At 39.6% G+C, this 21,876-nt stretch overlaps 2 protein-coding genes across 8 annotated transcripts; one reads left to right on the forward strand and one right to left on the reverse strand.

The window, feature by feature from the left end:
* The first annotated feature begins 114 nt into the window (after positions 1-114).
* On the forward strand, positions 115-14,856 carry LOC115742818 (polycomb group protein EMBRYONIC FLOWER 2). Of its 7 annotated transcripts, XM_030677324.2 has the most exons (22): positions 119-389; positions 570-657; positions 1,050-1,197; positions 1,687-1,742; positions 3,261-3,375; positions 3,498-3,657; positions 3,812-3,880; positions 4,207-4,346; positions 4,885-4,947; positions 5,055-5,176; positions 5,701-5,765; positions 6,904-6,956; positions 7,051-7,104; positions 7,186-7,245; positions 8,065-8,111; positions 8,185-8,276; positions 9,826-9,964; positions 11,397-11,445; positions 11,539-11,622; positions 12,419-12,498; positions 13,781-13,870; positions 14,439-14,856. In XM_030677324.2, exons 2-22 carry the CDS (start codon positions 623-625, stop codon positions 14,560-14,562), a joined length of 1,845 nt encoding a protein of 614 aa, XP_030533184.1. In that variant the 5' UTR covers positions 119-389; positions 570-622; the 3' UTR covers positions 14,563-14,856. The 7 variants fall into 7 exon arrangements, with proteins under 7 accessions (XP_030533183.1, XP_030533181.1, XP_030533185.1 ...); XM_030677321.2 differs by having other exon boundaries at positions 116-389; positions 11,397-11,622; XM_030677325.2 differs by lacking the exons at positions 13,781-13,870; positions 14,439-14,856 and adding an exon at positions 13,574-13,608 and having other exon boundaries at positions 116-389.
* A 5,642-nt stretch (positions 14,857-20,498) lies between these two features.
* On the reverse strand, positions 20,499-21,844 carry LOC115742821 (ethylene-responsive transcription factor 2-like). Its single transcript, XM_048271290.1, has 2 exons — positions 20,751-21,844; positions 20,499-20,709 (listed from the first exon to the last, which is right to left on the reverse strand). The coding sequence occupies exon 1, from the start codon at positions 21,644-21,646 to the stop codon at positions 20,825-20,827; it is 822 nt and encodes a 273-aa protein (XP_048127247.1). The 5' UTR covers positions 21,647-21,844; the 3' UTR covers positions 20,499-20,709; positions 20,751-20,824.
* Between the last annotated feature and the right edge of the window lie 32 nt (positions 21,845-21,876).

Consider the following 21,876-nt stretch of genomic DNA (forward strand, 5'->3'; position numbering starts at 1 on the left):
CATGGGCTACCCGGGACGTTTGCCTAGCGCATGACCAGCCGCGATACGGGGGCTGTACGGCCCACTCGCCACCCACTGTGGTGATGGTGACCTTCGCTAAATCTCTTTGTTCCACCGCTCCGACTCCCAATTCCAGCTGAAACAGAGATTGCTCCTCTTTTCCGTTCTTTTTTTCACTAGGCTTATATAGGCTAAGCTCTCTTCTCGGGAATTCGTCTCAGCTCCGTTACTTCGTAGAGCTCTCCACACAAGACAAATCCGCCTGAATTTCTGCATTGGAAGACCAAGTTTGAGCTCAATTTCGTAAGGAGAATCCTCGCGCGGCGTGACATTGGATGCAAGATAAGCTTCACCGGTCTCCGGGCGGCAAGTGCAAGGGCAACCACTAGGTAAACCAGATATAGAAATTTAACTCTCTCGCGATTTAAGCTTGGCAGATTCGGAATTAAATTGCTATGGAACAGTGGGATATCAGAGTTTCGGTTCCAGCTCAAATCCCCGAAACTTGTTCTTTAGAACGAAGAAGTTGACGGAAGCGTTTGCTGGTGTTGTGGCTGTCCCAAGTGCAGGTTATAGGAGTAAGCTATGAGGAGCGTATGCATGAAAATTTCGTAGCTGGATAATGCCAGGCATCCCTTTAGCAGCTCGTCAAACTTCGTATGCTTCTCTTCACTCATCGTCACTTGTCTGTTTGTTATTTTTTTTTTTTCCTTTTTTTTTCCGGTTTAGTATGGTTGCATTCGGATGTTCGCGGTTTAAGCAGCCATGAACTCTATGTTGGTGAAAATGCCGATCCTAGTTCTTGGTCATCCACGTCTATTTATTTTCTGAGCTTCAGATTAGCATTTGGATGACATCGTTTTTCTCTAGCCCTTTGCTATTCTCATTGTCAAGCTCTTGTTTTGATTAAAAGTGCAGCTTATTTGTCACGTTAAAGCTTTCAAGCCTGAGATGCCTTTGATTTTTACACCTCACTCACTCCCTTAAACAAAAATTTGTTGAGTAGTCATCTGCATTGTTACTGAGAAAGACCATCTTGGGCATTGCAGATATTCAAGAAGTGCAGATCAGATGTGCCGTCAAGACTCCCAGGTGCATTTATCTGCTGAAGAGGAACTTTCTGCTGAAGAGAGTCTCTCAATCTATTGCAAGCCTGTGGAACTCTACAACATTCTCCAGCGCCGTGCTGTCGGAAATGTAATGGAGCTGATTGACTTATACCTAGTTGCTTAGATGCATCATCTCCTGTTGGTGTATTATATAGGATGTCTTATGGCCACACTAGATATGGGATATCTAATTAAATTTTATAGCAATGAAATGCTTTTGCGTACTGAGGCAAGATGGATACCAAGCATGTTGGGGATTAACACATTACAATTCTCAGGGTATTTTTCAAATTGGAATTGCCCTAAGGAGTGGCCGTCGCCACCTCCTAACTCCTTATTCAAGACATTCACGATAATTACTCCGATAGATTGTTTTCAAACTTGCACCCCTTTAATTGTTTTTTGAAATTTCCCCACATGCCTGCTAACTTTCATGCTGGGTCTACCATTGTTCCAAGGAAGTGTAGCTTCGACCAATGCATCATGAGAGTCTTGGTATATAGGTTTTGGTTCTTAAATGTGCCCTTGGGCACATGCTTTATTACTATTTCTGACCAGGCTTTTTCTTCTTTTAAAGCCACTGTTTCTTCAGAGATGTCTGAGCTACAAGATACAGGTGAAACACAGAAGGAGGTACGACCTCTTACAGGTTTTTGGCAGTGTCTGATTATTGTTGTTTACCTCTATATTGAAATTCCATCCTTCTACTGTCTGTTCTTTTTTTCTTTTGGTGAGACTCTAGTGTTTGTGGAATAAGTGGCATATGATATCATCAAGTGCTTAGGTTCTAAGACTTCATGTTAGGCACTTTGTCTTAGAGCAGCAATTTCAGTTATGCCCATCCAATGCAAAACAAGAAGCTATTTGATGCATGCCCCTTTATCATGGACATTAGGTGGATGACTTAATTCATCCCGGCTCTTCAATCACAAGAAACATCTACGTTTTTTTTCCTTTGGGGAACACTATGTATTATAGAAGAATATATGCTAAGTTATGGTGAGCTTGAGTCTCTCTCTCTCTCTCTCTCTCTCTCTCTCTCTCTCCATGTTATGGTGACACACACGTGCTCACACAGAGAGCCAGGGCAACTGCCTATCTGCTTCCACTTACTTTCATTAAAAGTTGTCAACATACTTTAAGTTGTCACATCTTATGATATTGCTACAGCAAAATTTGTGAAAAACGACTTAGATAAGTTATTACCCGCCATTTTATTTCAATTTGCCTCCATATACAGCGTATTGTATGGACAGTTTTATTCATGATAGTTATGAATGTTTTATCGTTATACTTAAACAACTTTGAAGTAATATTATACTCAGCAATGTAATCTTTTAATCATGAATGCGCCACATTGATTATTTCTCAATGAACAAGGTTTCTATAATCAGTTCTAAGTTTGCCCCACCTGCAAAAAGGTTCTAGATCTGTCCATGCACGGAACTGTTAGCTTGTGGATGGAAAAACAACTTGCCATTCGTTTTGGATCATGAAGGAATCTCTTTGGAAAACATGTGCATGACACTAGGCATGATTTTCATAATTCTTTCTTGGGTCTGAGTTTTACTCTTAATGTTTTTGCTTTTTAGCGAGTAAATTTGTCGTTTCTTTAATTGAACAATACAAACCTTTAGAAACCTACACATATGGACTTTGCAATCATGTCATAGTGTTTCATAATTTCCTAAAGCTGAACTAATGTCATTAATTTTGGTGGAAAAATCAATTAGTAACTTTTTGCTTGTAAAAATCATAACGTACTGGGACTTAACATACATCATCTGGTATCAGCATGTTGATATCGTGTTTCAAGTGCATCCTGGCACTGCAAACTTTCATCGTAGTCAAACCTTTCTCAATTTTTCCTCCCTTTGCAGTGATTAGAAAAAGCTATAACCTGAGCAGAATAATTTACAGCTCAACTATCTTTCCTTGGAATCTCCATATGATATTCATAACTTCTGGTCGCATGGAAATTTATTCTATAATAACTGGCCATTGAACTGCCCCTTTCTTATGCTTTAATGGAGCTGCCAAAGATTTTGGCAATATTTGTTTGCTAATGGCGTGGTCTTCTCTGATATGTTGAACTTTCAGCATGGAGATGCATATTTATGTCTATATTACAATGCTCTAATTTTTATGTAGGGTACAAATGACAATTTCTCTGCCAAGGACTACAACTGATGGTTTTCAATCAGGAAGAGTGCTTCCTATGTATGTATTGTTGGCGAGATTAGAGTCAGAGGTTAACAGTTTGGAGGTAGTTCATTTGTTTTTTCTATGACCGATTAATTACTAGTCTTGCCTTACATCATCTGAAAGCACTGGTATGCTTTCTCGTTTTTATTTCTAATGCATTTTTGTTTTATTTTCACCTTAAAGCATTCTGCAGAATATCGCTATAGCCGTGCGTGTGTCTTGACCAGTTTCATGGGAGCTGAGGATGATACCCATAGTCAGGCAAATTTTATTCTTCCCGAGATCAATAAACTAGCATTGGAGGCCAAATTAGGCTCGCTTTTCATCTTGCTTGTGTGCTATGGTAGGTCTTCTTAGATGTCATTTAATTCGATCTCATATCATCATTTGTTATATAATTGTACATTGTAAATATGCGATAACCTCTTGAGAAAAGAAACTCGTAGAGATGAATCCTTCGGAACTCGTCATCCCATCTCAGTGCAATTATTTTGCAGCGGGACCTGAAAAATCTCTTTATGGAAATGATACAACCAAAACTCAACTGGATGTAGCAGCTTATCAACGTAAGCTATCTGTTACGTGCAAGTTTCTTTACACAATATCATAATCGTAGCCTCTAGTTGCTAGTCAATCGCATGTTTCTATGAAACTTGCTTCTTGATATTGTTGAGTATGTAGCTTATTCTTTTATAATAAGATCAAGTAGCTTATAAGGGGAATGTCTGAATCTTCAATGACCTTCCTTGGTCTCGACAATATACTGTATCATATAACAATTTTCTCCATTTTTTACAGTGAGGGCATCTTTGATTTTAGTAGTTGGTTATCTCTTTTGTGAAGACAACTCTATTAGGTCTGGGTATAAGTTTTGCTTTATACTTTCTTACAGGAAATGCTCCTGGATTCTGTGTTTTGGGAAAGATACCGATGAAATCTCTTTATTTATTGTGGGAGAAGTCACCGAACCTGAGTTTAGGACAAAGAGCAGAGGTTACCTTTTCTGTTGATATGCACACTTGCTTGGTCAAGGTATGTACTTATTTGCTACTCGGAGCCGACAGAATAAAATATGTTATTTAGATGCTGACTTCCGCCTTTTTAGTTCCAATTTTTGTAGCTTCTCCATTTAGTTTTTAATGGTGGTTTGGGATATGGAGAGTCAATAATCTATGATTGATCTCTTTCCGTTAAGGATTTTTTCAATAAAATGCTGCTTCATTTTGATGCCACTCGCTGTTATTGTATTATCTTGGATCTGACCATGGCTATTATTTTGTCTAGATAATATTCCTCTGCAAGCCCTTAGAAAACGATGAGTTTTGATGTTGATGCATTACATTTGAGTGCTAGACTCTGAAAACTGCGCAACCCTGTTCATACATACGATTGATAAGTCGGGCTAAAGATTTTTAAGGATATTTGGGTGAATTGTTTGCCAGTTCTCTTGCTATTTTACTGTCCTTGATATTCAGTCGTCCTATTTTGTTTGGAAACAGTGTGCTATTTTCACATCTACCATACAATCATCAAGCTACAACATCTAGTGTCTTTTTTTATCCATTTGCAGTGGAGACACTTAAATGAGGACAGACACATATCTGTGCAAGTTCCATATAGCTCTGAAATTCTGGTTTGTGCCACCCCTTTTATCTACTTGATTGTCTGGAGTTTTCTCAACTGACTGTAAAATAGATGTTGTAGATCTCATTTATCCTTTTGCCGGTTTGATTCGAACAGAGTGCACGAGAGCGTCTACATGTAATCGTCGCTGCTGAAGAGGTTGGGGCAAAGGAGAAATCACCGTATAATTCATCCATGTGCAATGATGTCATCTCTTCATCATTCTCTCATATAATGCGGTAATCATGCTAATTTGGTAATTAGCACCATGATCCCATTAGTCTGCCAGTCTATTTGGCCTTTTGTCACAAAACTCACCATTGATAAGCTATATATCCAATCTTAGAAGTTCTAGGATTCTTGTGTTAATAAAGCTTCACTCATACACCATTTCCTCTGCGGCATCTGCATTTTGGCTATTTCTTTGTATTCTTCAAGCAGCTGCAACTACCTTTATTATCTTTTCTCAATATGATCCATCTAAATTCCAATTTTAAGTAAGAACTTTCTGCATCAGGTATTCATGCACTTGCTATGGATTGAACAGTACCAAGAGATATTTTTCTAAAGACACGAGATCATTTGGCTATAATTGGTGCATTTGTGGATACATCAAGCGTAAATTATATGTGCATCATTTTTCTGTTCCATTTGCATTGTGAAAACAAGAATAATTAAGACTCGAGTTGGACATATGAGTGGAGATAAATTGTTTTTGCTTGTTAAGGTCTATGTTAATTATCTCACTTCTTTAATTTTCTAGCTTGAGGGCCGGCAATGTTATTTTCAACTACAGATATTTCAACAATAAGTTGCAAAGGGCGGAAGGTATATATATCTCTTTCTCCTCTTTTGTCCATGTGGAATTAGCAAGAGCCATGTGGGCAAAGTCCAGCCTAATTAACGATTGTTGAACTTAGTAGGGAATGCAATTTATATGTTTGTGGTGATACCTGTCAATACAGTCTTTAATATGGTGCCAGACAGGAGCATAGGGATTGGAGCATATTTTTGTTCTTTTCCTTTAATCTAGCTAGATAGGTTCTTGATTTATGAGATTTTCTTGTTATGAGTAAGTCTAGAATTCAATATTCGGAAGCACATCAGTGTAAATGTTTATCTAAAGTAGATGTTGATGTGCAGTGCTTTCAGTGTAGTGCGCTTTATACTTGCAAAAATCAACTGCTATTTTTCCATATATGGTCTACCAGTTAATTCTGTATGAAATGGTATCTTTGAGGAAAAATACAGTACCTGTTATTCGGTGAAAGATTAGAGCTCTGTGCTTACTGTGAATAATTGCAATTAAAATTTCACTACTCTTGATCATACACGCTTAAGATTTAGTATCGACTGTGCCCCCCTGACTTTTTTGTGGGGGGAAGGGGGGGGTGGAGGACCTTATGAAATTCCATCTAGCTAAAAAGGAACGTTCAAGCAGGTCTCACAGAAAACTTAGTGCTGTAGGTTTCTATGGAAGAAGATGTTAATTGATCCAATAAATTGGCTTGCTGAAACTCCTGAAGTCATCAAGCTTGGTTTAGTGATCTTTTATGGCCAAAGGAAAGATGGTTGAAGGTTTTTACTTGGCAAAATTAGCTGGGACTTTAATTTCCTTAAAGAATGTAGTCATACTTATGTGTGTCAGTGAGCCTCCTTTCATTTCATCATCCTTGTTGGTTTTTCCCTTTTTTTTTTGGGTTGCCGAAGGATATATTTTCAAAGCATTAAGGACTGTTTTCTGGGTTCCATTAGGCTAGTTCTCTTTAGGAGAATGGTCACTATAGTAGGGGTTTTTTGGGGGTCAATACAAAAAGAAGACACTATAGGAGGTGACATAACTTTCTAGATCTTTTCAGTTTAAACCGTCATTTCTACTTGTGCTTGCTCATTTCTGTGATTGTTTTTCATTTGGATTCCGATGGGCGTCATGTCCCTTTCCTCTTTCCCATTATCTAAATTGCAGTGACCGAAGATTTCTCCTGTCCTTTCTGCTTGGTCAAGTGCGCAAGTTTCAAGGTGGTACTTCTTGTACACTTTTTTTTGTCTTCTTGTACACTTTCAATTATGTCATTTTGTTGGTAGGTTACTTACAAATCTATGTATTTAACAGGGTCTGAGGTATCATTTGTTGTCATCACATGATCTCTTCAATTTTGAGTTTTGGGTTGGTAAACTTCAGCTTTCAATATTTGATATTCCCGAATTTTTGGCAATTATGAAAACAGCTATTGCATCTATGATGTAGGTAACTGAAGAGTACCAGGCCGTTAATGTGTCTGTAAGAACAGATCCTTGGAGGTCTGAGGTGAGAAGCTTCTTCATAGGATCTGTAATGTCCTCTGAACTATCTTGGGTCATGTTATTCTTCCAAGAGAGAGCCCAAAATATGAGGACATAAGCCTAATGGCAGATCTGCGATTTAATATCAGCAGCGCAGGAAAGGGTTGAGTAGACTAATTGTCACTTTTTGAGAGGCAGCAGTGTGCATGTGCTTTCACAATATAAGCCAGGATCAATTTAGGCACTGGAAGGATACGCTTCTACCAATGGGCAGGCTACTCAGCCTAATCATTTTCACATGTCTTCTCTGTGGAGCATTTTTCAAATGAATCGTTAAAAGGACCCAATAAAGGCGCAAGGCATATTATACGTCTCTACGAGATAATACACCAATGTCTGGTCCTTTGACTTACAGAGATAGAGACAGAACGTTGTTCCTTAATATCAGTTTTGTTGTCATATATTTGCTTTCGGAAAGCCAGATGTGTGAATGTGTATTTCATCACGATATCTCCTCCGATGCTTATACAACTTCGATTGAATTCACATCAAAAGCAGAATAATCAACTGTCGATGTTGATGGAATATAAATAATGGCTTGAATGTCAGATTTTGGAAATAGAACTCGTAATGTAAATGAGCAGCACTAATTGTCAATCTCCTGTGTAGAAAATTGTTGGCTTTCGTGTTGGAGGACCTTCATTTAGTTAGCTTCTCGTGTTACGACATTTTATCGTAGTTCTACATTATGTGATTGAAATGCTTGCAAATATTGAAGGCATTCCTTAAAATTTTGTTTGGCAAAAGCCATTACCATGGAATTTATATGTGTGTGTTTTCCTAGATTGTTGCCGATGGTATGGATCCAAGGCTGCAAACGTTTTTCCGCTGGTGAGACCCACTAATTGTCCTTGCAGTTAATGCATCATGGTTTTGATCACTATTGAGCTCTTTATCTATACAGCTTAAAGCCATTCAAGAGGAAAAGATCACTCCACCTAGTTCAAAATTCCAAGCATGTCTATCCACTGATCTTGGAATCAGAGTTGCCTTCAGGTACACGAGACTTGATGCAGCTGAAAGTGTGCATTTGATATTTCTTCCTCTATATTTTCTTTTCTTCCTTGAGAATTATGATGGAATGATAGTTCAGCTTGTTTAGCATCACCAATAGTTTGGGGTTTTTGGTAAAAAAAAAAAAATGTATGGGGTAAATGTGTCACATGCATACAAGTGGTTTTATGTGTCACAAAAAAAAGTTTGGGATAAATGTGTCACAGTGGGCATAGTTTGAAGTTTTTGGTAGCTTTTTTTTTTTTTTTTTTGGCGTTTTTTATGAGAAGTTCAACCTGTAATAGGAGGCTTGATGTGCTCCAACACCAATGGGCAATTTGCAGACCAAAGAACAAGCTTACAGTAAACATATATCCATACCTGTCATGAATTTTCTTTCGATACCAGAGAAATGAAAAGGTTGACCAGCTTGACATTAGATCTTCGTCAATTGATTGAATTAAACTTCTGAGGTGCTTATGCATTAGTTCAGGAAAGCAATTATTGTCAAGAGTCAATCTTTAGCAAAAGGATTGTGCTTGTGATTGTATCATCTTAAAAACTTGTAAGGATTGTAAGGGACATCATCCTTTGATTGATATTGCACAATTTTGAATGATATCCACTTTCACGATGCCATTCTTTCTATTATAGAGAATATCATGGGGATAACTACTATTTTAGTTAATTTAGAGTCCACACTTCACTTTTATTCATTTCTCCTTTGTTGTTATACATTATACATCTGCAATGATTTCTGTGGCGTTACATGGGTGTGAGGCACTCCATTATCTGGTCAATGCTTGGAGTAATTGCTCTGGCGTTGGTTGATTAGTAATTTTAGAGGACAGAAATTGTGCTTTGTAATCAACCTAACATCACCTCTTATTATCAACCCTAGACAATGTATAATTCGACAAAATATACATGTTGGCAAATTCCCTTTCATGTGGTGTTTGTATCGTCACTACCACACTTCTTCTGGTTTTCAAGTTCCATGTACGTTTGGGCTCTCCTACTGCTAATCTTCTGTTTGCATCAATTGGACAAATCTTAAATTTCTGTTGCTGAACGGGCTATAATCCCTCATATTGCATCTTTACAAAGAAAGCACTTATTCTTGTTTCTCTACGAGAGGGTTATACCGTGGAAAAGGAAAACTCCATGAAATTTATGGTCTGTCATACTTAGGAACTTTATTGTGGTTAAAGCAACAAGAACTATCTCATGTTACTTCAATTATATTCTTAAGAACCCTTTTCCTTTATAGGATTCATAGGTCTCTAGTAGGTGTGGTATGGACTCTGGTGCAAATTTTTTTATGTAGATCAGCCTTTGCTGAAAAGAAACATTTATACTATTGGTTCTTTCCTATTTGTGTTGTTTTCCCCTTTCAGAATACTTGAAGCCTTTTTCCTATGTGATCTAACAGATGCTTATTCCAGTAGAGGTGAAAAGGCACGTGGTTGGTTAGGAACTTAGGATGACTGCCGAAATGATATATTGCTTGTTCAATGTCAAAAGTTTTTACAGTGTTACATTGATGTTGCAGGAGTGACAAGTGCCACAGGACAGTCATATGCTGACACTGATTGTGTTCAATCAATGTCTGCCAACAATTTTGCACCCCCTGCGATGCTTCAGTTCGCAAAGACGAGGAAGTTATCGATTGAGCGATCTGAGCCGAGAAAGTATTTTTTTCTTCCCCAATTTTCCTCCTAGCTTGCCCTCATTTGTACTATATTAGGAATTAGTCCACTTTTAGTCCCCTAACTTGTGTTGTTTGTTCAATTTGGCCCACTTCTTTTTTATGCAATTGAGTCCTCTCCTTTACCAAATCAGGTCATTTTGTCATTGGCCACCATTAGGGGCATCCCAATGATTTTATAATTAGAAATATAGAAAAAATAGGAGTGACAATTGGAAAGATCCAAAGAAACTCAATTTTCAGTAGCAGGGAAACTAAAATGTAAAAACGAAATCTAGAAGGGAAAGTAAAATGAAAAAAGAAAAGGAAGGGGGGAAGGGGGGGGGGAGGGAGTCGGTCTCTTTGCAAGTTGGGTCAGGGATAGATTGTTGTCCTTTCAGAGCTTTCTTGAGGGACTGCAGAAGAGGCAGGCGGTGAAATGAAGGGTCATTGATTAGGTTGGTGAGTTGAATGGGGTGGTTATTTACGTTGACTCTGAAGTGCGGTAGAAAGGCAAGGGGCTCTATTGCTTGGGCAACTTGAGAGTGGAGGAGTATTGGCCTTCAATTGGTTCTTTCATTTCTACAGGTTAATGGAATGTTGAGGGTTGGGTGAGTTGTTTAAAGGTTGTCTACTGTTAATGCTTGAACCTTGAAAGTAGTGAGAGGCTGGGCGTGTTGAGGGTTGAGTGAGTTGTTTAAAGGTTATGTGCTGTTAATGCTTGAAACTTGAAAGTAGTGAGAGGCTGCATGACGGGGAGGGTTCTCTCTCGATTTCCTTTTACCCTTTCTTTCTAGATTATATTGATTTCTTTTATTTAAATGAGTTTTGTGAATTTTTATTAAGTGCCACATTAGCACGCCATGTCAGCATATTAGCTGTCAATGATGGGAGAACTTGACTTCACAAATTTCGCAAGGTAGGATTTCATCATGCCGAATAATAAGAAAGACCAAATTACACGTACTGCACTTATTAGCCGACTGAAGTGGAATTGTCCCTACTAACTTTTTTCTCCTCTTCCGGCGCTTGCCACTTTTACTGAGTAAAAGTGGAATTGTCCCTACCAAATTACACATGATGCTGCTGTTGTTTTGGAACAGGGAGACATAGTTGACCTTTAAAAGCAGAGGAGTCTGAATTTACTTCTCTTCTTGTTACTTTAAATATGAATTTGTTATCCACTTGATACACTATTGATGGAGCTCACTAGTTTCCTTAATGAATAATCAATTTGTATCTTTTACCTCAAAGAAGCTTGTTATTGCTAGATAAAGTGTTAAAGTTAATAGGATGTGATTTCAGTTAGAGTTTGGATTGTACTTTAACATCAGAAGGATGAAAGATATACTTTTTGCATCAGGAATGTGCTGAATGATAGTACATATGTTGATTGTTAATTGAGTGCTATTTTAAATTTGGACTTCCCTTTGCAGCCGTCTCCTCTTGCAAAAGCGGCAGTTCTTTCATTCACATCGAGCTCAGGTGATCCAAAGACATGAGTTTTTTTTAATTCTATTCCATGTGGATCAGTTTATATTTGAATTTTTTATAACCCCTGTTTCCTGGTTCTTGAAGCCTATGGCAGTTGAACAAGTGATGTCTGATCGAGATAGTGAGGATGAAGTTGATGATGATGTGGCTGACTTTGAAGATCGAAGGGTATGTGATCATTGCATAATCCATATATTTGTGTGGCATTATTTGCCTTATCAATTTGCTGTACAGGGATTTCTTGTTGTAGCTCTCTAAGTAGGTCCTGAAGCTTTTGCGATGATCTTTTGGTTTGAAGAACTAAAATCATTGTCAATGTCCTGGAAATGCATCTCTTGTCAAGCAGCTTCAGAGTTAAATAAATACAAAAGCAAGGAGGACGACCTGCTTCAGTGTTTAAATTCTGACTTATATGTGAAGTTGTAATATGTGTACTGATAGAACAATTAACTTCATCTAACAGCTTAAGATTTTAGAACAGTTGGCAGTGGTCCCATCAAAATCTAACGTGGTATCAGAGTAGGAGGTTCCTAGTTCAAATCTTCCTGGCCCCTATTTGCCTCCCCAATAAAATATTTTCTCACTTAATACTAGGCAAAAAACCCAGACCAAGCGTGAGGGGTGGTGTTAAAATAATTAAATTTTAAACCATGCCTTCATCTTATAGCTTAAGCTTTTTAAACAGTTGACAATGGTTTCACCAAAATCTCACATGTATCACAGCTCTCAGTTGGGGGCTGCATGAAATGGGCCTCATAATGTGTCTAGTGGTTATAGCCCACTATAACATTGTCCTTGTTCCTTCTTATTTTCCATGAAAATCTTTTTAATTCTGGCCTTTGATTTTGTGATCGGCATATAATTCGGGCATCTTAGTTGTTGCGGTTTTTTCTTTTTTTGGCATTATTTCAGGCTTTACTGGACTCTAGAGCATTCGGTAGTTGACACTGCTATGTCTATGCAGATGCTTGATGATTTTGTGGACGTGACCAAAGATGAGAAGCAAATGATGCATCTATGGAATTCATTCGTGAGGAAGCAAAGGTTATTCTCCTATTCTGAGTTTAATATCTTTTGTTGTTTCGGGTCATTTTCCTCATTCCCATATTTACCTCCTGCTCAAAGCAGCACAAATTGCTCAACTTTTTAGATAATGATAAAAATTTGATTTGACCTCATGTGCAATATAGTCCCTGAACTTTAACCCAATGCGCATTGTGGTTCCTGAACTTTTAATTTGACCAATATGGTCCCTCAACTTTTGGAACATGTTCAACTTAGTCCCAGGGACTATTTTTGTCATTTTGCTAAAATTTAATTGTGCAATGTCAATGGGGTGACAGTTTTCTTGATCATTTAAGTCTTCAACTTCAATAATTTCCAATCATCTAACTCTCGGAAACAACTGCTTGAAACTCAAATAACCGTAAGCTCCAACATTCTGACATTCTGGTCGCCTCTCGATTTAATAGCTCTCACGAGACATTGTAAAAATCCTTTGAATCTGGATAAGCAGGTAAAGAAGGCATATGTATGTTTGTTGAGAAATTTATGGGCTCAACTAGCTAAGACATCCACCATTTTAGTATGTGCTCATCTCTTGCTAGAAATAGTTAAAGCATCGTTGCTTCTTCTGAGAGAATGAGAATCAGTCAAGAATCTCCGGGACATCTGGTAGAACCTACATCCATTGCAACTTTTAACCAGTCCTTAAAAATTCAGTAAGGTTACATCGCTCGTTGCTCCATTCAGGAGCTTTTGTGTGTTTCCTTGCTCCTGTGATGCCTCTGCACCATAGAAGTTAGAACACTTGTTGTAATCATAAGGTCTTTTGGAGTGCAAACATGCTAATGCATGTCCGTTAAGGGTGTCAATGGGCTGGGTCGGGCCAGGTCTTGGCCCGGCCCGAAACTTAACAGTACCGAGCTCGGCCTGGCCCGAGCCCGAATTACATGTGCCCCAACTCTTTGGGCCGCGTTGGATTCTTCTTTATTTTATTTTATTTTTTGAAATCAAAATCACTTCACAAACCCATCGAATGAAAGAATATAAAAAATAAAAAATAAAAATAAATTAAATTAAAAAGAAAACATGGGTTTTAAAAAAACCTTTCTTACAGACTGCACTGACACTTTGCATTGGTTGGACTGCTGAAACGATTATTACGGAGTAAATCTGTTAATTTCACCTTATCGAGTCCTTATTCTCTCCACCCTTTTGATTCCATTTCTGCATATGACATCGAGTAGTCAGATTGGGTTTAGATGATTATGCTTCTTGTACTGGATGCCTAATTCCTAATACGGCCTTCTTGACTCGATTGCAGGGTGCTGGCAGATGGTCATATTCCTTGGGCATGTGAGGCATTTTCAAAATTGCATGGAAATGACCTTGTCCGTGCACCTGCACTTATTTGGTCAGTATTTTTTCTGCAGCTTCTGTGAGGATATTCTTCTTTTGGCATTCTCAAACTCTTCTACGTAATTATAGTCAGCTGACTCAGTTTGTCGTATTTGGCCGGCTCTTCTTGATTCACAGTGCTCAGTTTGTGGTGCTTTGTAGTTGCCTGCATAGAGATGCTAGTTTCATACTGATTTTTCTTTTGGAGTTTCACACTGATTGATGTATCCATGAATTGCGGTTGGGGACAAACTGTTAAATAAAAGCATGGATTTGTTAAAAAACAAAAAAAAAAAAAAACAAAAACCAATTAGCACCATGTCAGATTTTCAATAAGTCGGGCAGGTGGGATATGCTCTGATCTGCCGTTCCAGTTGCGTAGTCTCTCTGCTCAGGAGACATACTAGGATGTTTGCACTTGCTAATGAGTATGCCTTAGAACTCCTTTAGTGCAGTAACATGAAACTTATCATTTTAATTAGAAAACGTGTCCCATGAGCTACTGTCAAATGCTTAGCATGACTTGCCAAGTATAATAAAAACTCGATGTCTGAAGCGGACGACATTGCTTGCTGATATGACAGGTGTTGGCGACTCTTTATGATCAAGCTTTGGAATCATGGCTTGCTTGATGCCCGCACCATGAACAATTGCAATATCACCCTAGAACAATGCCAGAATCAAGGGTCAGATCGCATGGAAAGCTAGACAGGAAATCCATGGCGACACATCCATGGCCAATGAGCGTGGAGCAAGAGGGATAATAGAAATGCAGACAATTATCTAACTCTCATTGGGGAGACTCTGCATCCATTTTCTCGGAGGTTTTCTTTTCTTATTTAGTGTGAGGCATCCCAGGGCCCAATTGTATCTGTAAGTATGCTCTGTCCTTCTTCGTGCAACTTTGACAAGTCATCAATGTTATATCTACATGGAAAGTAATCCGTTTGATGGAAAGCATCAGACACATTGTCGAAAAACAAAGCAATCATTTTATCATACCACGACTCTCTCCCCCTATGGTCTCTAGCAATCCCGATTCAGATCATTGGGTCGGCCTGTGCTGCAATTGGAGACGATAAATGGGCCATGCCGGGTGAGACTGCCCTCTATCGTCCTTGGCCGGCACCAGCTATGGAGCTCATTAATCAGTCCGACAGCTTGTGGGAGTCGATCAGAAGACACAAACGTATGGACGCTTTTGTCAACGTGTTGACCAGACACAGAGCTGGCCACTGGGTTCATACCGAAAGTCCGTATTGGAAGTATAGTCCGCACTGACTCGGAAGTGCTTCTTTGCCCCCACTCCACGGCCCATTTGGAAAGCTATGAGAGAGGAAAGTCAAAGCGATCTCAAGAGGTTGTAGAGTGGCGTCCATTTCGGTTTCTTTGGGGGAGTATCATTGCGTTTTCTGTTTTGATTTTGCCATGTCCTTGGTATTTTCTGTCGTGTTGGCCCACCAAAAAGAACTGGAAAGTAAGCGATTTTCTTTGCCAAGAAAAAAGTTGCACTTAGCAAAAAGAGGTTGGTCCTCTAGACATTTTCAAAGTAATTAATGATCCAATTACGTATCATCCGAAATAAAGTCATGTTGTGTGAACAGCTTATGCTTTAGGGAGCATTACGTCCAAAAACAACCTTACCGAGATAACCCCACGATGGAGATCTGTAAGCCTTTTTTCCCTTCTATTTTCCTGAAGCAACACATGTGTGGTGAAAGAAAGTCTATACTTTGACAATCAGATGCCGTTGCCTATCCAACATCTCCTCAATATTTTGTCCAATTTGTACGCAATCCTCATATCTGAAAAGCAAAGAATAATCTAATATATAAATAGGTAAGTTGTACGTATGGGGACCTATGGACTAGCTTGTTTGGCCTTTCTATAGTTGATTTGAATTCATTCCTCGATTTAAATTTTTTTTTATCAAATAGCAGGTTTGTCGGTGCGTAAAAAAGGGCATGCATGTATTCGAAGAGTGGAAAATTGTTCAAAAAGTTCTAAGTCTATTAATGGAGGCTAATTTTGTCCTAAATCTTTTCACAATTTGCCAATGGAATCCTTCTAACCAATTATATCTAGAATCGCCGACATGGACACCGGCGGTTCTACATGGTACGGTCGATATTGATGTGGACAATTTTTTACTTTTCTTTTTTAAATTATCTAAAATTTTATATCATTTTTCTTTTTTTTTCCTTCTCTTTTTTTTTTTTCCCTCTATTAGATTTCCAGCCGGCACTATGCCCCGGTAACTGGCGAGGCCTGATGCCCTTGCTAAGAACCGGGCAAAGGAGTCGTGGCCCTCAACCAAATCCAAGCGAGGTGTTGCGACCCTCGCCCCAACCAAGCGACTTTCTTTCCTGTCAATTATCAAAAGATCTAGGATTAAACTGATAAAATAAGAAGTTTATGATTGAATTGGCCAATGTACAATAGATTTGTGACTTTTTGGACAACTATCCCACTTTTTTTTTTTTTGGGTCCAAAACAACTATCCCATTTGAAGAGCCATGCGAGTCTTCTATTTTCCTTTCCCGAGCACGTGTTCCTACCAAACACAAAGTAACAAAACATTGTTTAGTTATCATAGTGCTTTTGTGCATGGACAGTGTTCTTGCTTTTTCCTCATTTCCCATCTCCTTCATCTTAAGTCAGTTCAATTTTCACCATTCCGATACGGTTTCGTGACAAAGTTCCTCCAACTCCACGAAAGACATAAAGAAATCAAATCGCTAATCGCCAGTTGTGTGAGGGATTTGTTGTACATCCACTAGGTTGCACACTCGAGCAAGAAAAAGAAATCAGAATAATGAATTCGTTAATACTCGAGTCATATTGTATAATGTCACGAAACACTACTTCCTCTCTATATAATAATGACGACCTGATCCTGCTGTTCTTTTCCTGTTCTAAGTCAACAGACCAAAGTTGGTGAGTTTCCAACGTTGACTTCTCCCCAAATCTTCTGTCGACGGAACTATGTAATTGAGTTGATTAGTGGGTTTTGAGTGAATTACCGAAAGGTTTATGGCTAACTCCACACGCCTTTTCCCTTACGCATGCAATGATGAACAACTTTAAAACAAAGTCTAGTCTTTATGGCTATGGGTCTTCCTTTCCCAGTTTTACCTTTTCTTATATCGATTGTGATTGACAAATCTTTTTGAAAATGGGCCAGCCAATAAATCATATTATACAACACTTCCACATTGAGTGTAAATTAAGCCTTACGGTGTAACCACGTTTAACGGGCGGCAACAAGAGATTGGAAAACGCGCAAAATGAATTATTTGGAAACAGCTAAAATAGATTATGCCTCATAATCTAGTCTTGACTAGAAGAAGTTCTATGTCCATTCATTGTCGATAATAAAAATATATTTCAGGGGCTAATTATTTCAAGCGATACAGACGATAATTTTGTCATATAATTTTTGCGAAATAAATGGAGCCAAAACTGATTATGTCTCATTTGTCGTGGAATGTAATAGAGAAGCGAAACTCGTAGCCATCTATAATAAGGTACAAAGACATATATCATGCATCCTCTGAACATTATCGTAGCTGAGATTCTAGTCTAATCCGGTGATTTGGTCAAGAACCGCCACGATACTGTCATGTGATTATGATTTTTGGGAAAAAAAAAAATTGTCTGCTTGGCGGAATTCCTGATGATACTTCAATGCTATATGCTGGCTTAGGGTTAGGCGAGGTCTATAAGTTACTACATTCAAAAGCATTCTTCACTGATTTTCTTTCCCGTGGAAAGGTGTGTCGCTAAAACCCTAAGGCTGCGTTTAATTTACGTAGGAAGCTCACATATTGTAGGGGAAAAAAAAAAAACGTGCAACATGCATCTATCTATATATGTCTGACATTTCGAAAGTGTTTAGCGTGTGGTTTTCACGATTAACGAGTATCCCAACTATTTAACAGTCTCTCATCTCATTCGACGTCGAGAAAATAAAACAAGATTTTAAGATTTCCTATATGAAGAAGCTTAATCGAAATCTTTGCATATAAATTCTTCGATAATCTTTAGCATCTTAAGTTTGTAATAAGAACCACTTTAACTCTCTAAGAATGGTTACATCTAAATAAATTCATTTCGTCAAGGATGGTTCTTGGGTATTTCCTTCGAATAACACTGTTCATAGCTAGTGAAGAACAAAGAAAGTAGCACTTTTCAAATTTTCCATGCCTTTGGATAATAAAGGCCGGTCAACGGCAGTCGTCACTCTCTAAATCAACGGCCAAAGACGGCACTTTTCAAACTTTCCAAGGGAAGACCAACAACATTGTTTTCATAATATTTGATTTATTTATGCATTTGTCTTTCTTTATGGGTGTGAAATCAAGCCATCCAACCACCAGCTTTATTCTTTTCAAACATGGCGATCGTTCACATCTATCGTGGGATGGTAGGAGCCGTACCTGTACTAAAAGACAAGTTTGCAGAAGACCATCGCTCATCTTTGTTTCTACCCTTTCCTTCCCTGTCGACAGCCCCTTTCATCGGGACAACGTTCATGAAAAGATTTGAGAGCTCACGGCATAGAAGGTGCGACGTTCGCTATGCAAATCTCAATAATCTCCACAAGAAAAGATTTGAGTGCTTATCAACTTCGATTCGAAGTGATGGAACTTCAAAACACGTATTACGAAACTGCTAAGCTGATACGCCGAAGAAGATTGGTCTCGCTTCTCAACTCAGGAAAGCCGCACTGATTCGGCATCCAACAGAAACCCCAGGAGACTTCTTCGTCCCCAGCGGGGCCAGTGTCGGGATCAAAACAAAGATCTTCTGCGACTCAAAAGATTCGGGCAAAATCACAAGCTATAAGATTTTACGACTTTGCCAACATAACAATTTTTTGATGACCGTAAAAATAACAGTATATTGTGGACCCATAACAATTTTTACTTGTTTGTTATCTATTTTTTGTTGGTTCATAATATGCTGTCATTCTTACAGTAGATAAAAAATTTATCAAAGAAGCATATTCCAAAATTTTACAGCGTGATATCATAACATAGTGATGTGCAACTGTTTAATAAGGGTGCGTATAGTAACATTTTTGTTCCGGGAACAATTTTTTTTATCAGAAATAGGTTTTTATATATATATATATATATATATATATATATTTCTATTCCCTTGACGAGTTTTTTAGCGGAAGAACGCGTTTGGTAATTGTACAAAGTTTATATTCCTGAAATAGAAAAAGAAAAGAAATATGTTTGGTACGATCCTAAAAAAATATACTAGCGGTGGTGATCGGTAGTGGTGAGCGGTGACGGGCAAGAGGTGGGGACCGCGGCAATGGTTGACAATTGGCTACACTGGTTACCGAAAGCGATGACGTGCGATCATCAGCAACGGCGACCGACAGCAGCGATGACCGGCGGTTTGAGCGACGGTTGTTGGCGATCGTGGCTGGACTCATGATTGTAAAGACGAGCATCAAGTTACCTTGAGCTTTTTTTTTTTTTTTTCTAAAATGATATTGTTTCTCTTTTTTGTTCCCATAAACAAAGAAGCTACTTTTTTTTTTTTTACTTCTTATTTCTGATCCAAATCTATTCCCCGACCACCGATATGTGCTCGATAACAAAAGAATCAACTGACGTACACAGATAAATTTCTGTTCCTTTTCTTTTTTGAAGAGTAAAAAAAATAAAAAAAATAGAGAATTAGAAACGTTATCAAGCAATGCCTAACTTGCTAAAAGTCAAAATGAACCACATGAGCAATGTGTACAGAAGAAAGTCGCAGTGGCCCGTGTACAGATTGACCGTGGACGATGGCAACGATTTGGGACAACAGTGTGGAAGGGGGTAAGATGATTTGGAGGTGGTGAATGAATGGGCACGTGGAGTTTGATTATATAATAGGGACCACTTCGTTTCCTAATCAATCCTTATCACTAATTAAGCCAGGATTATCATTCCTTCTTGAGCGATTTTGCTTTTTGAATCGCCTTCACCTGGTGAATACATCGATCTCGCTTCGTTCTCTGGCGATAATGATAGAGACACCGCCGTTGTGCGGTACGGAACCCCTAATCTCAATTGCTTATTAAAATAAGCTTTTTCCTCAATCTCAAATTTGACATGAAATTATATTTTGTTCGGAAACCCGACATTTTCTATTCGACTCACCAAACACCGAAAACGAAGGGTAAATGTCAGTTTTTGGCGAGACAAAATATGCACAATAATAAAAGTTTTATTCCATTGGATACGACGTGTAACGTGTAAGTACCTCTAGTGATGAAGGTAAATGCATGGGAGGGGGTGAAATAGTGCTGGCGTGGCCCTACATCCACCAGGGATTGTTCGGCTTAGAACCATAGCTATTTAGTACCAACAACGACTTAAAGGTAACGTTAAACGAGTTTTTTCAGAGGTTGACAGACGATATGAATCAAACTCGTGATCTCGTGAAAGACATTGTGATCATATCAATCATTTCAGCGGTCACATGGACAGAAAACAGTTGTGCAAGGGAGCAAATTTGTTTGGAATTATAACCTACCGAATTCCACACGGGCCTGTGCTCGATTTATCTGTAGCAAAATTGGGAATATATATAACTTATGGAGTTCCGAAAAAATGAACGAAGTAGAAAATAAAGTCTAACTTCTTAAAGTGAGATGATGATGGGCATTGATTCTTCACAATGACACAATCTGATGCGATGACTATCTGGTGTTCATGTCATTGCCTCTGTTCCTGCAGAAATAGGAACATGAGTTCACCTATGTCGGCCGCCATCTCGGGCATCGGTTCTGTTCATCAACGAACGAACGACCGATCGACCGACCGACCGACAGACTCGTCCTCAGTTACAGTATTCATTCCCAAACACGGTGCTTGGAATTGGTAGTTTGGATTACAAAACAGACCGACCCTTTTGCTCACGCCTTCTTTTTTTCGCCGCTCCTTTGGATTTTGCAACGAGCCTAACTAACCAGTAGCTCCTCGCCCAGTAGCACGACCCCAAAGGGGAATGCATCCAATCGCTCCCCGTCGGCCTTGGCTGCCGCCGCTGCCGTCGGTGCCCCTTTTGGCTTCTTGGCTGAGCCAACCGTGGCGCCTTTAGTCTCGGACTCCTTGCGCTTCGCGGTAACTCTGACCGGCGGGGGCTCCCCGGAGCCGATCCGGTGAGGGAAGTTGAGCAAGGCCTTGGCGCCGCGCATCCGGTAAGCGGCTCGGTCGTAAGCGAGAGCGGCTTCCTCGGCCGTCTCGTAGGTGCCAAGCCAGACTCGGGAGCCGTTCTTAGCGGGGTCGCGTATCTCGGCGGCGTACTTGCCCCACGGCCTCTGCCTCACTCCCCTGTAGTGGCGTCCCTTGCAAAACGCGCTCCGATGAAGACTGTAATCTCCGGTGAAGTCGCCCTCGCGCCGTTCCGAATTGACCGAGCCGTCGGAGACCTCGACCTCGGAGCTGTAAGAGGCGAAAGTGTTGTGGAGCAACAAGGCGTGGCCGTCGGGGGCAAAGGAGGCGGGGAGGGAAGCGGCGTGGAAGAGGGGGCGGGGCTGGGGGTGGACGGTGGTGATGACAGAGTCGAAAGGGGACCAGCCGGAGTGGAGGGCGTCGTGGAGGGAGTTGTAGATGAGCATGTCATCGGAGTCGTTGAGCTGGAGAGGGAGGTCGCCCCAGTGCTCTTGGGTGAGGCAGGGGTTGAGCCCAGAGACGCCGTCGTTGGGATGGTTTCGCTGGTGATACAGAGGAGGCAGAGCAAAGATGGTCTCTTCAGCTACTAACATGGCGGATTGGTTCATCTTTTTCTGGTTTTCAAGAGAGAGAGAGAGAGAGAGAGAGAGAGAGAGAGAGAGGGGAAATGAGAGAATATGGGGGATGTTGGGGGTGGTGGAGCTTTATATAGTGGACTTTGGAGAAGAATTTGCAAGTGCAAACAAGGAAGCTTCACCGTTCTAAAACAGAGAGAAGAAAGAACAGAGAAGCATGACACGCACACACGGGGACAGAAAGTTACATGACAGGAGTGAGG

This window comes from Rhodamnia argentea, chromosome 10 (genome assembly GCF_020921035.1).
Source record: "Rhodamnia argentea isolate NSW1041297 chromosome 10, ASM2092103v1, whole genome shotgun sequence".
Classification (NCBI taxonomy): Eukaryota; Viridiplantae; Streptophyta; class Magnoliopsida; order Myrtales; family Myrtaceae; genus Rhodamnia; species Rhodamnia argentea.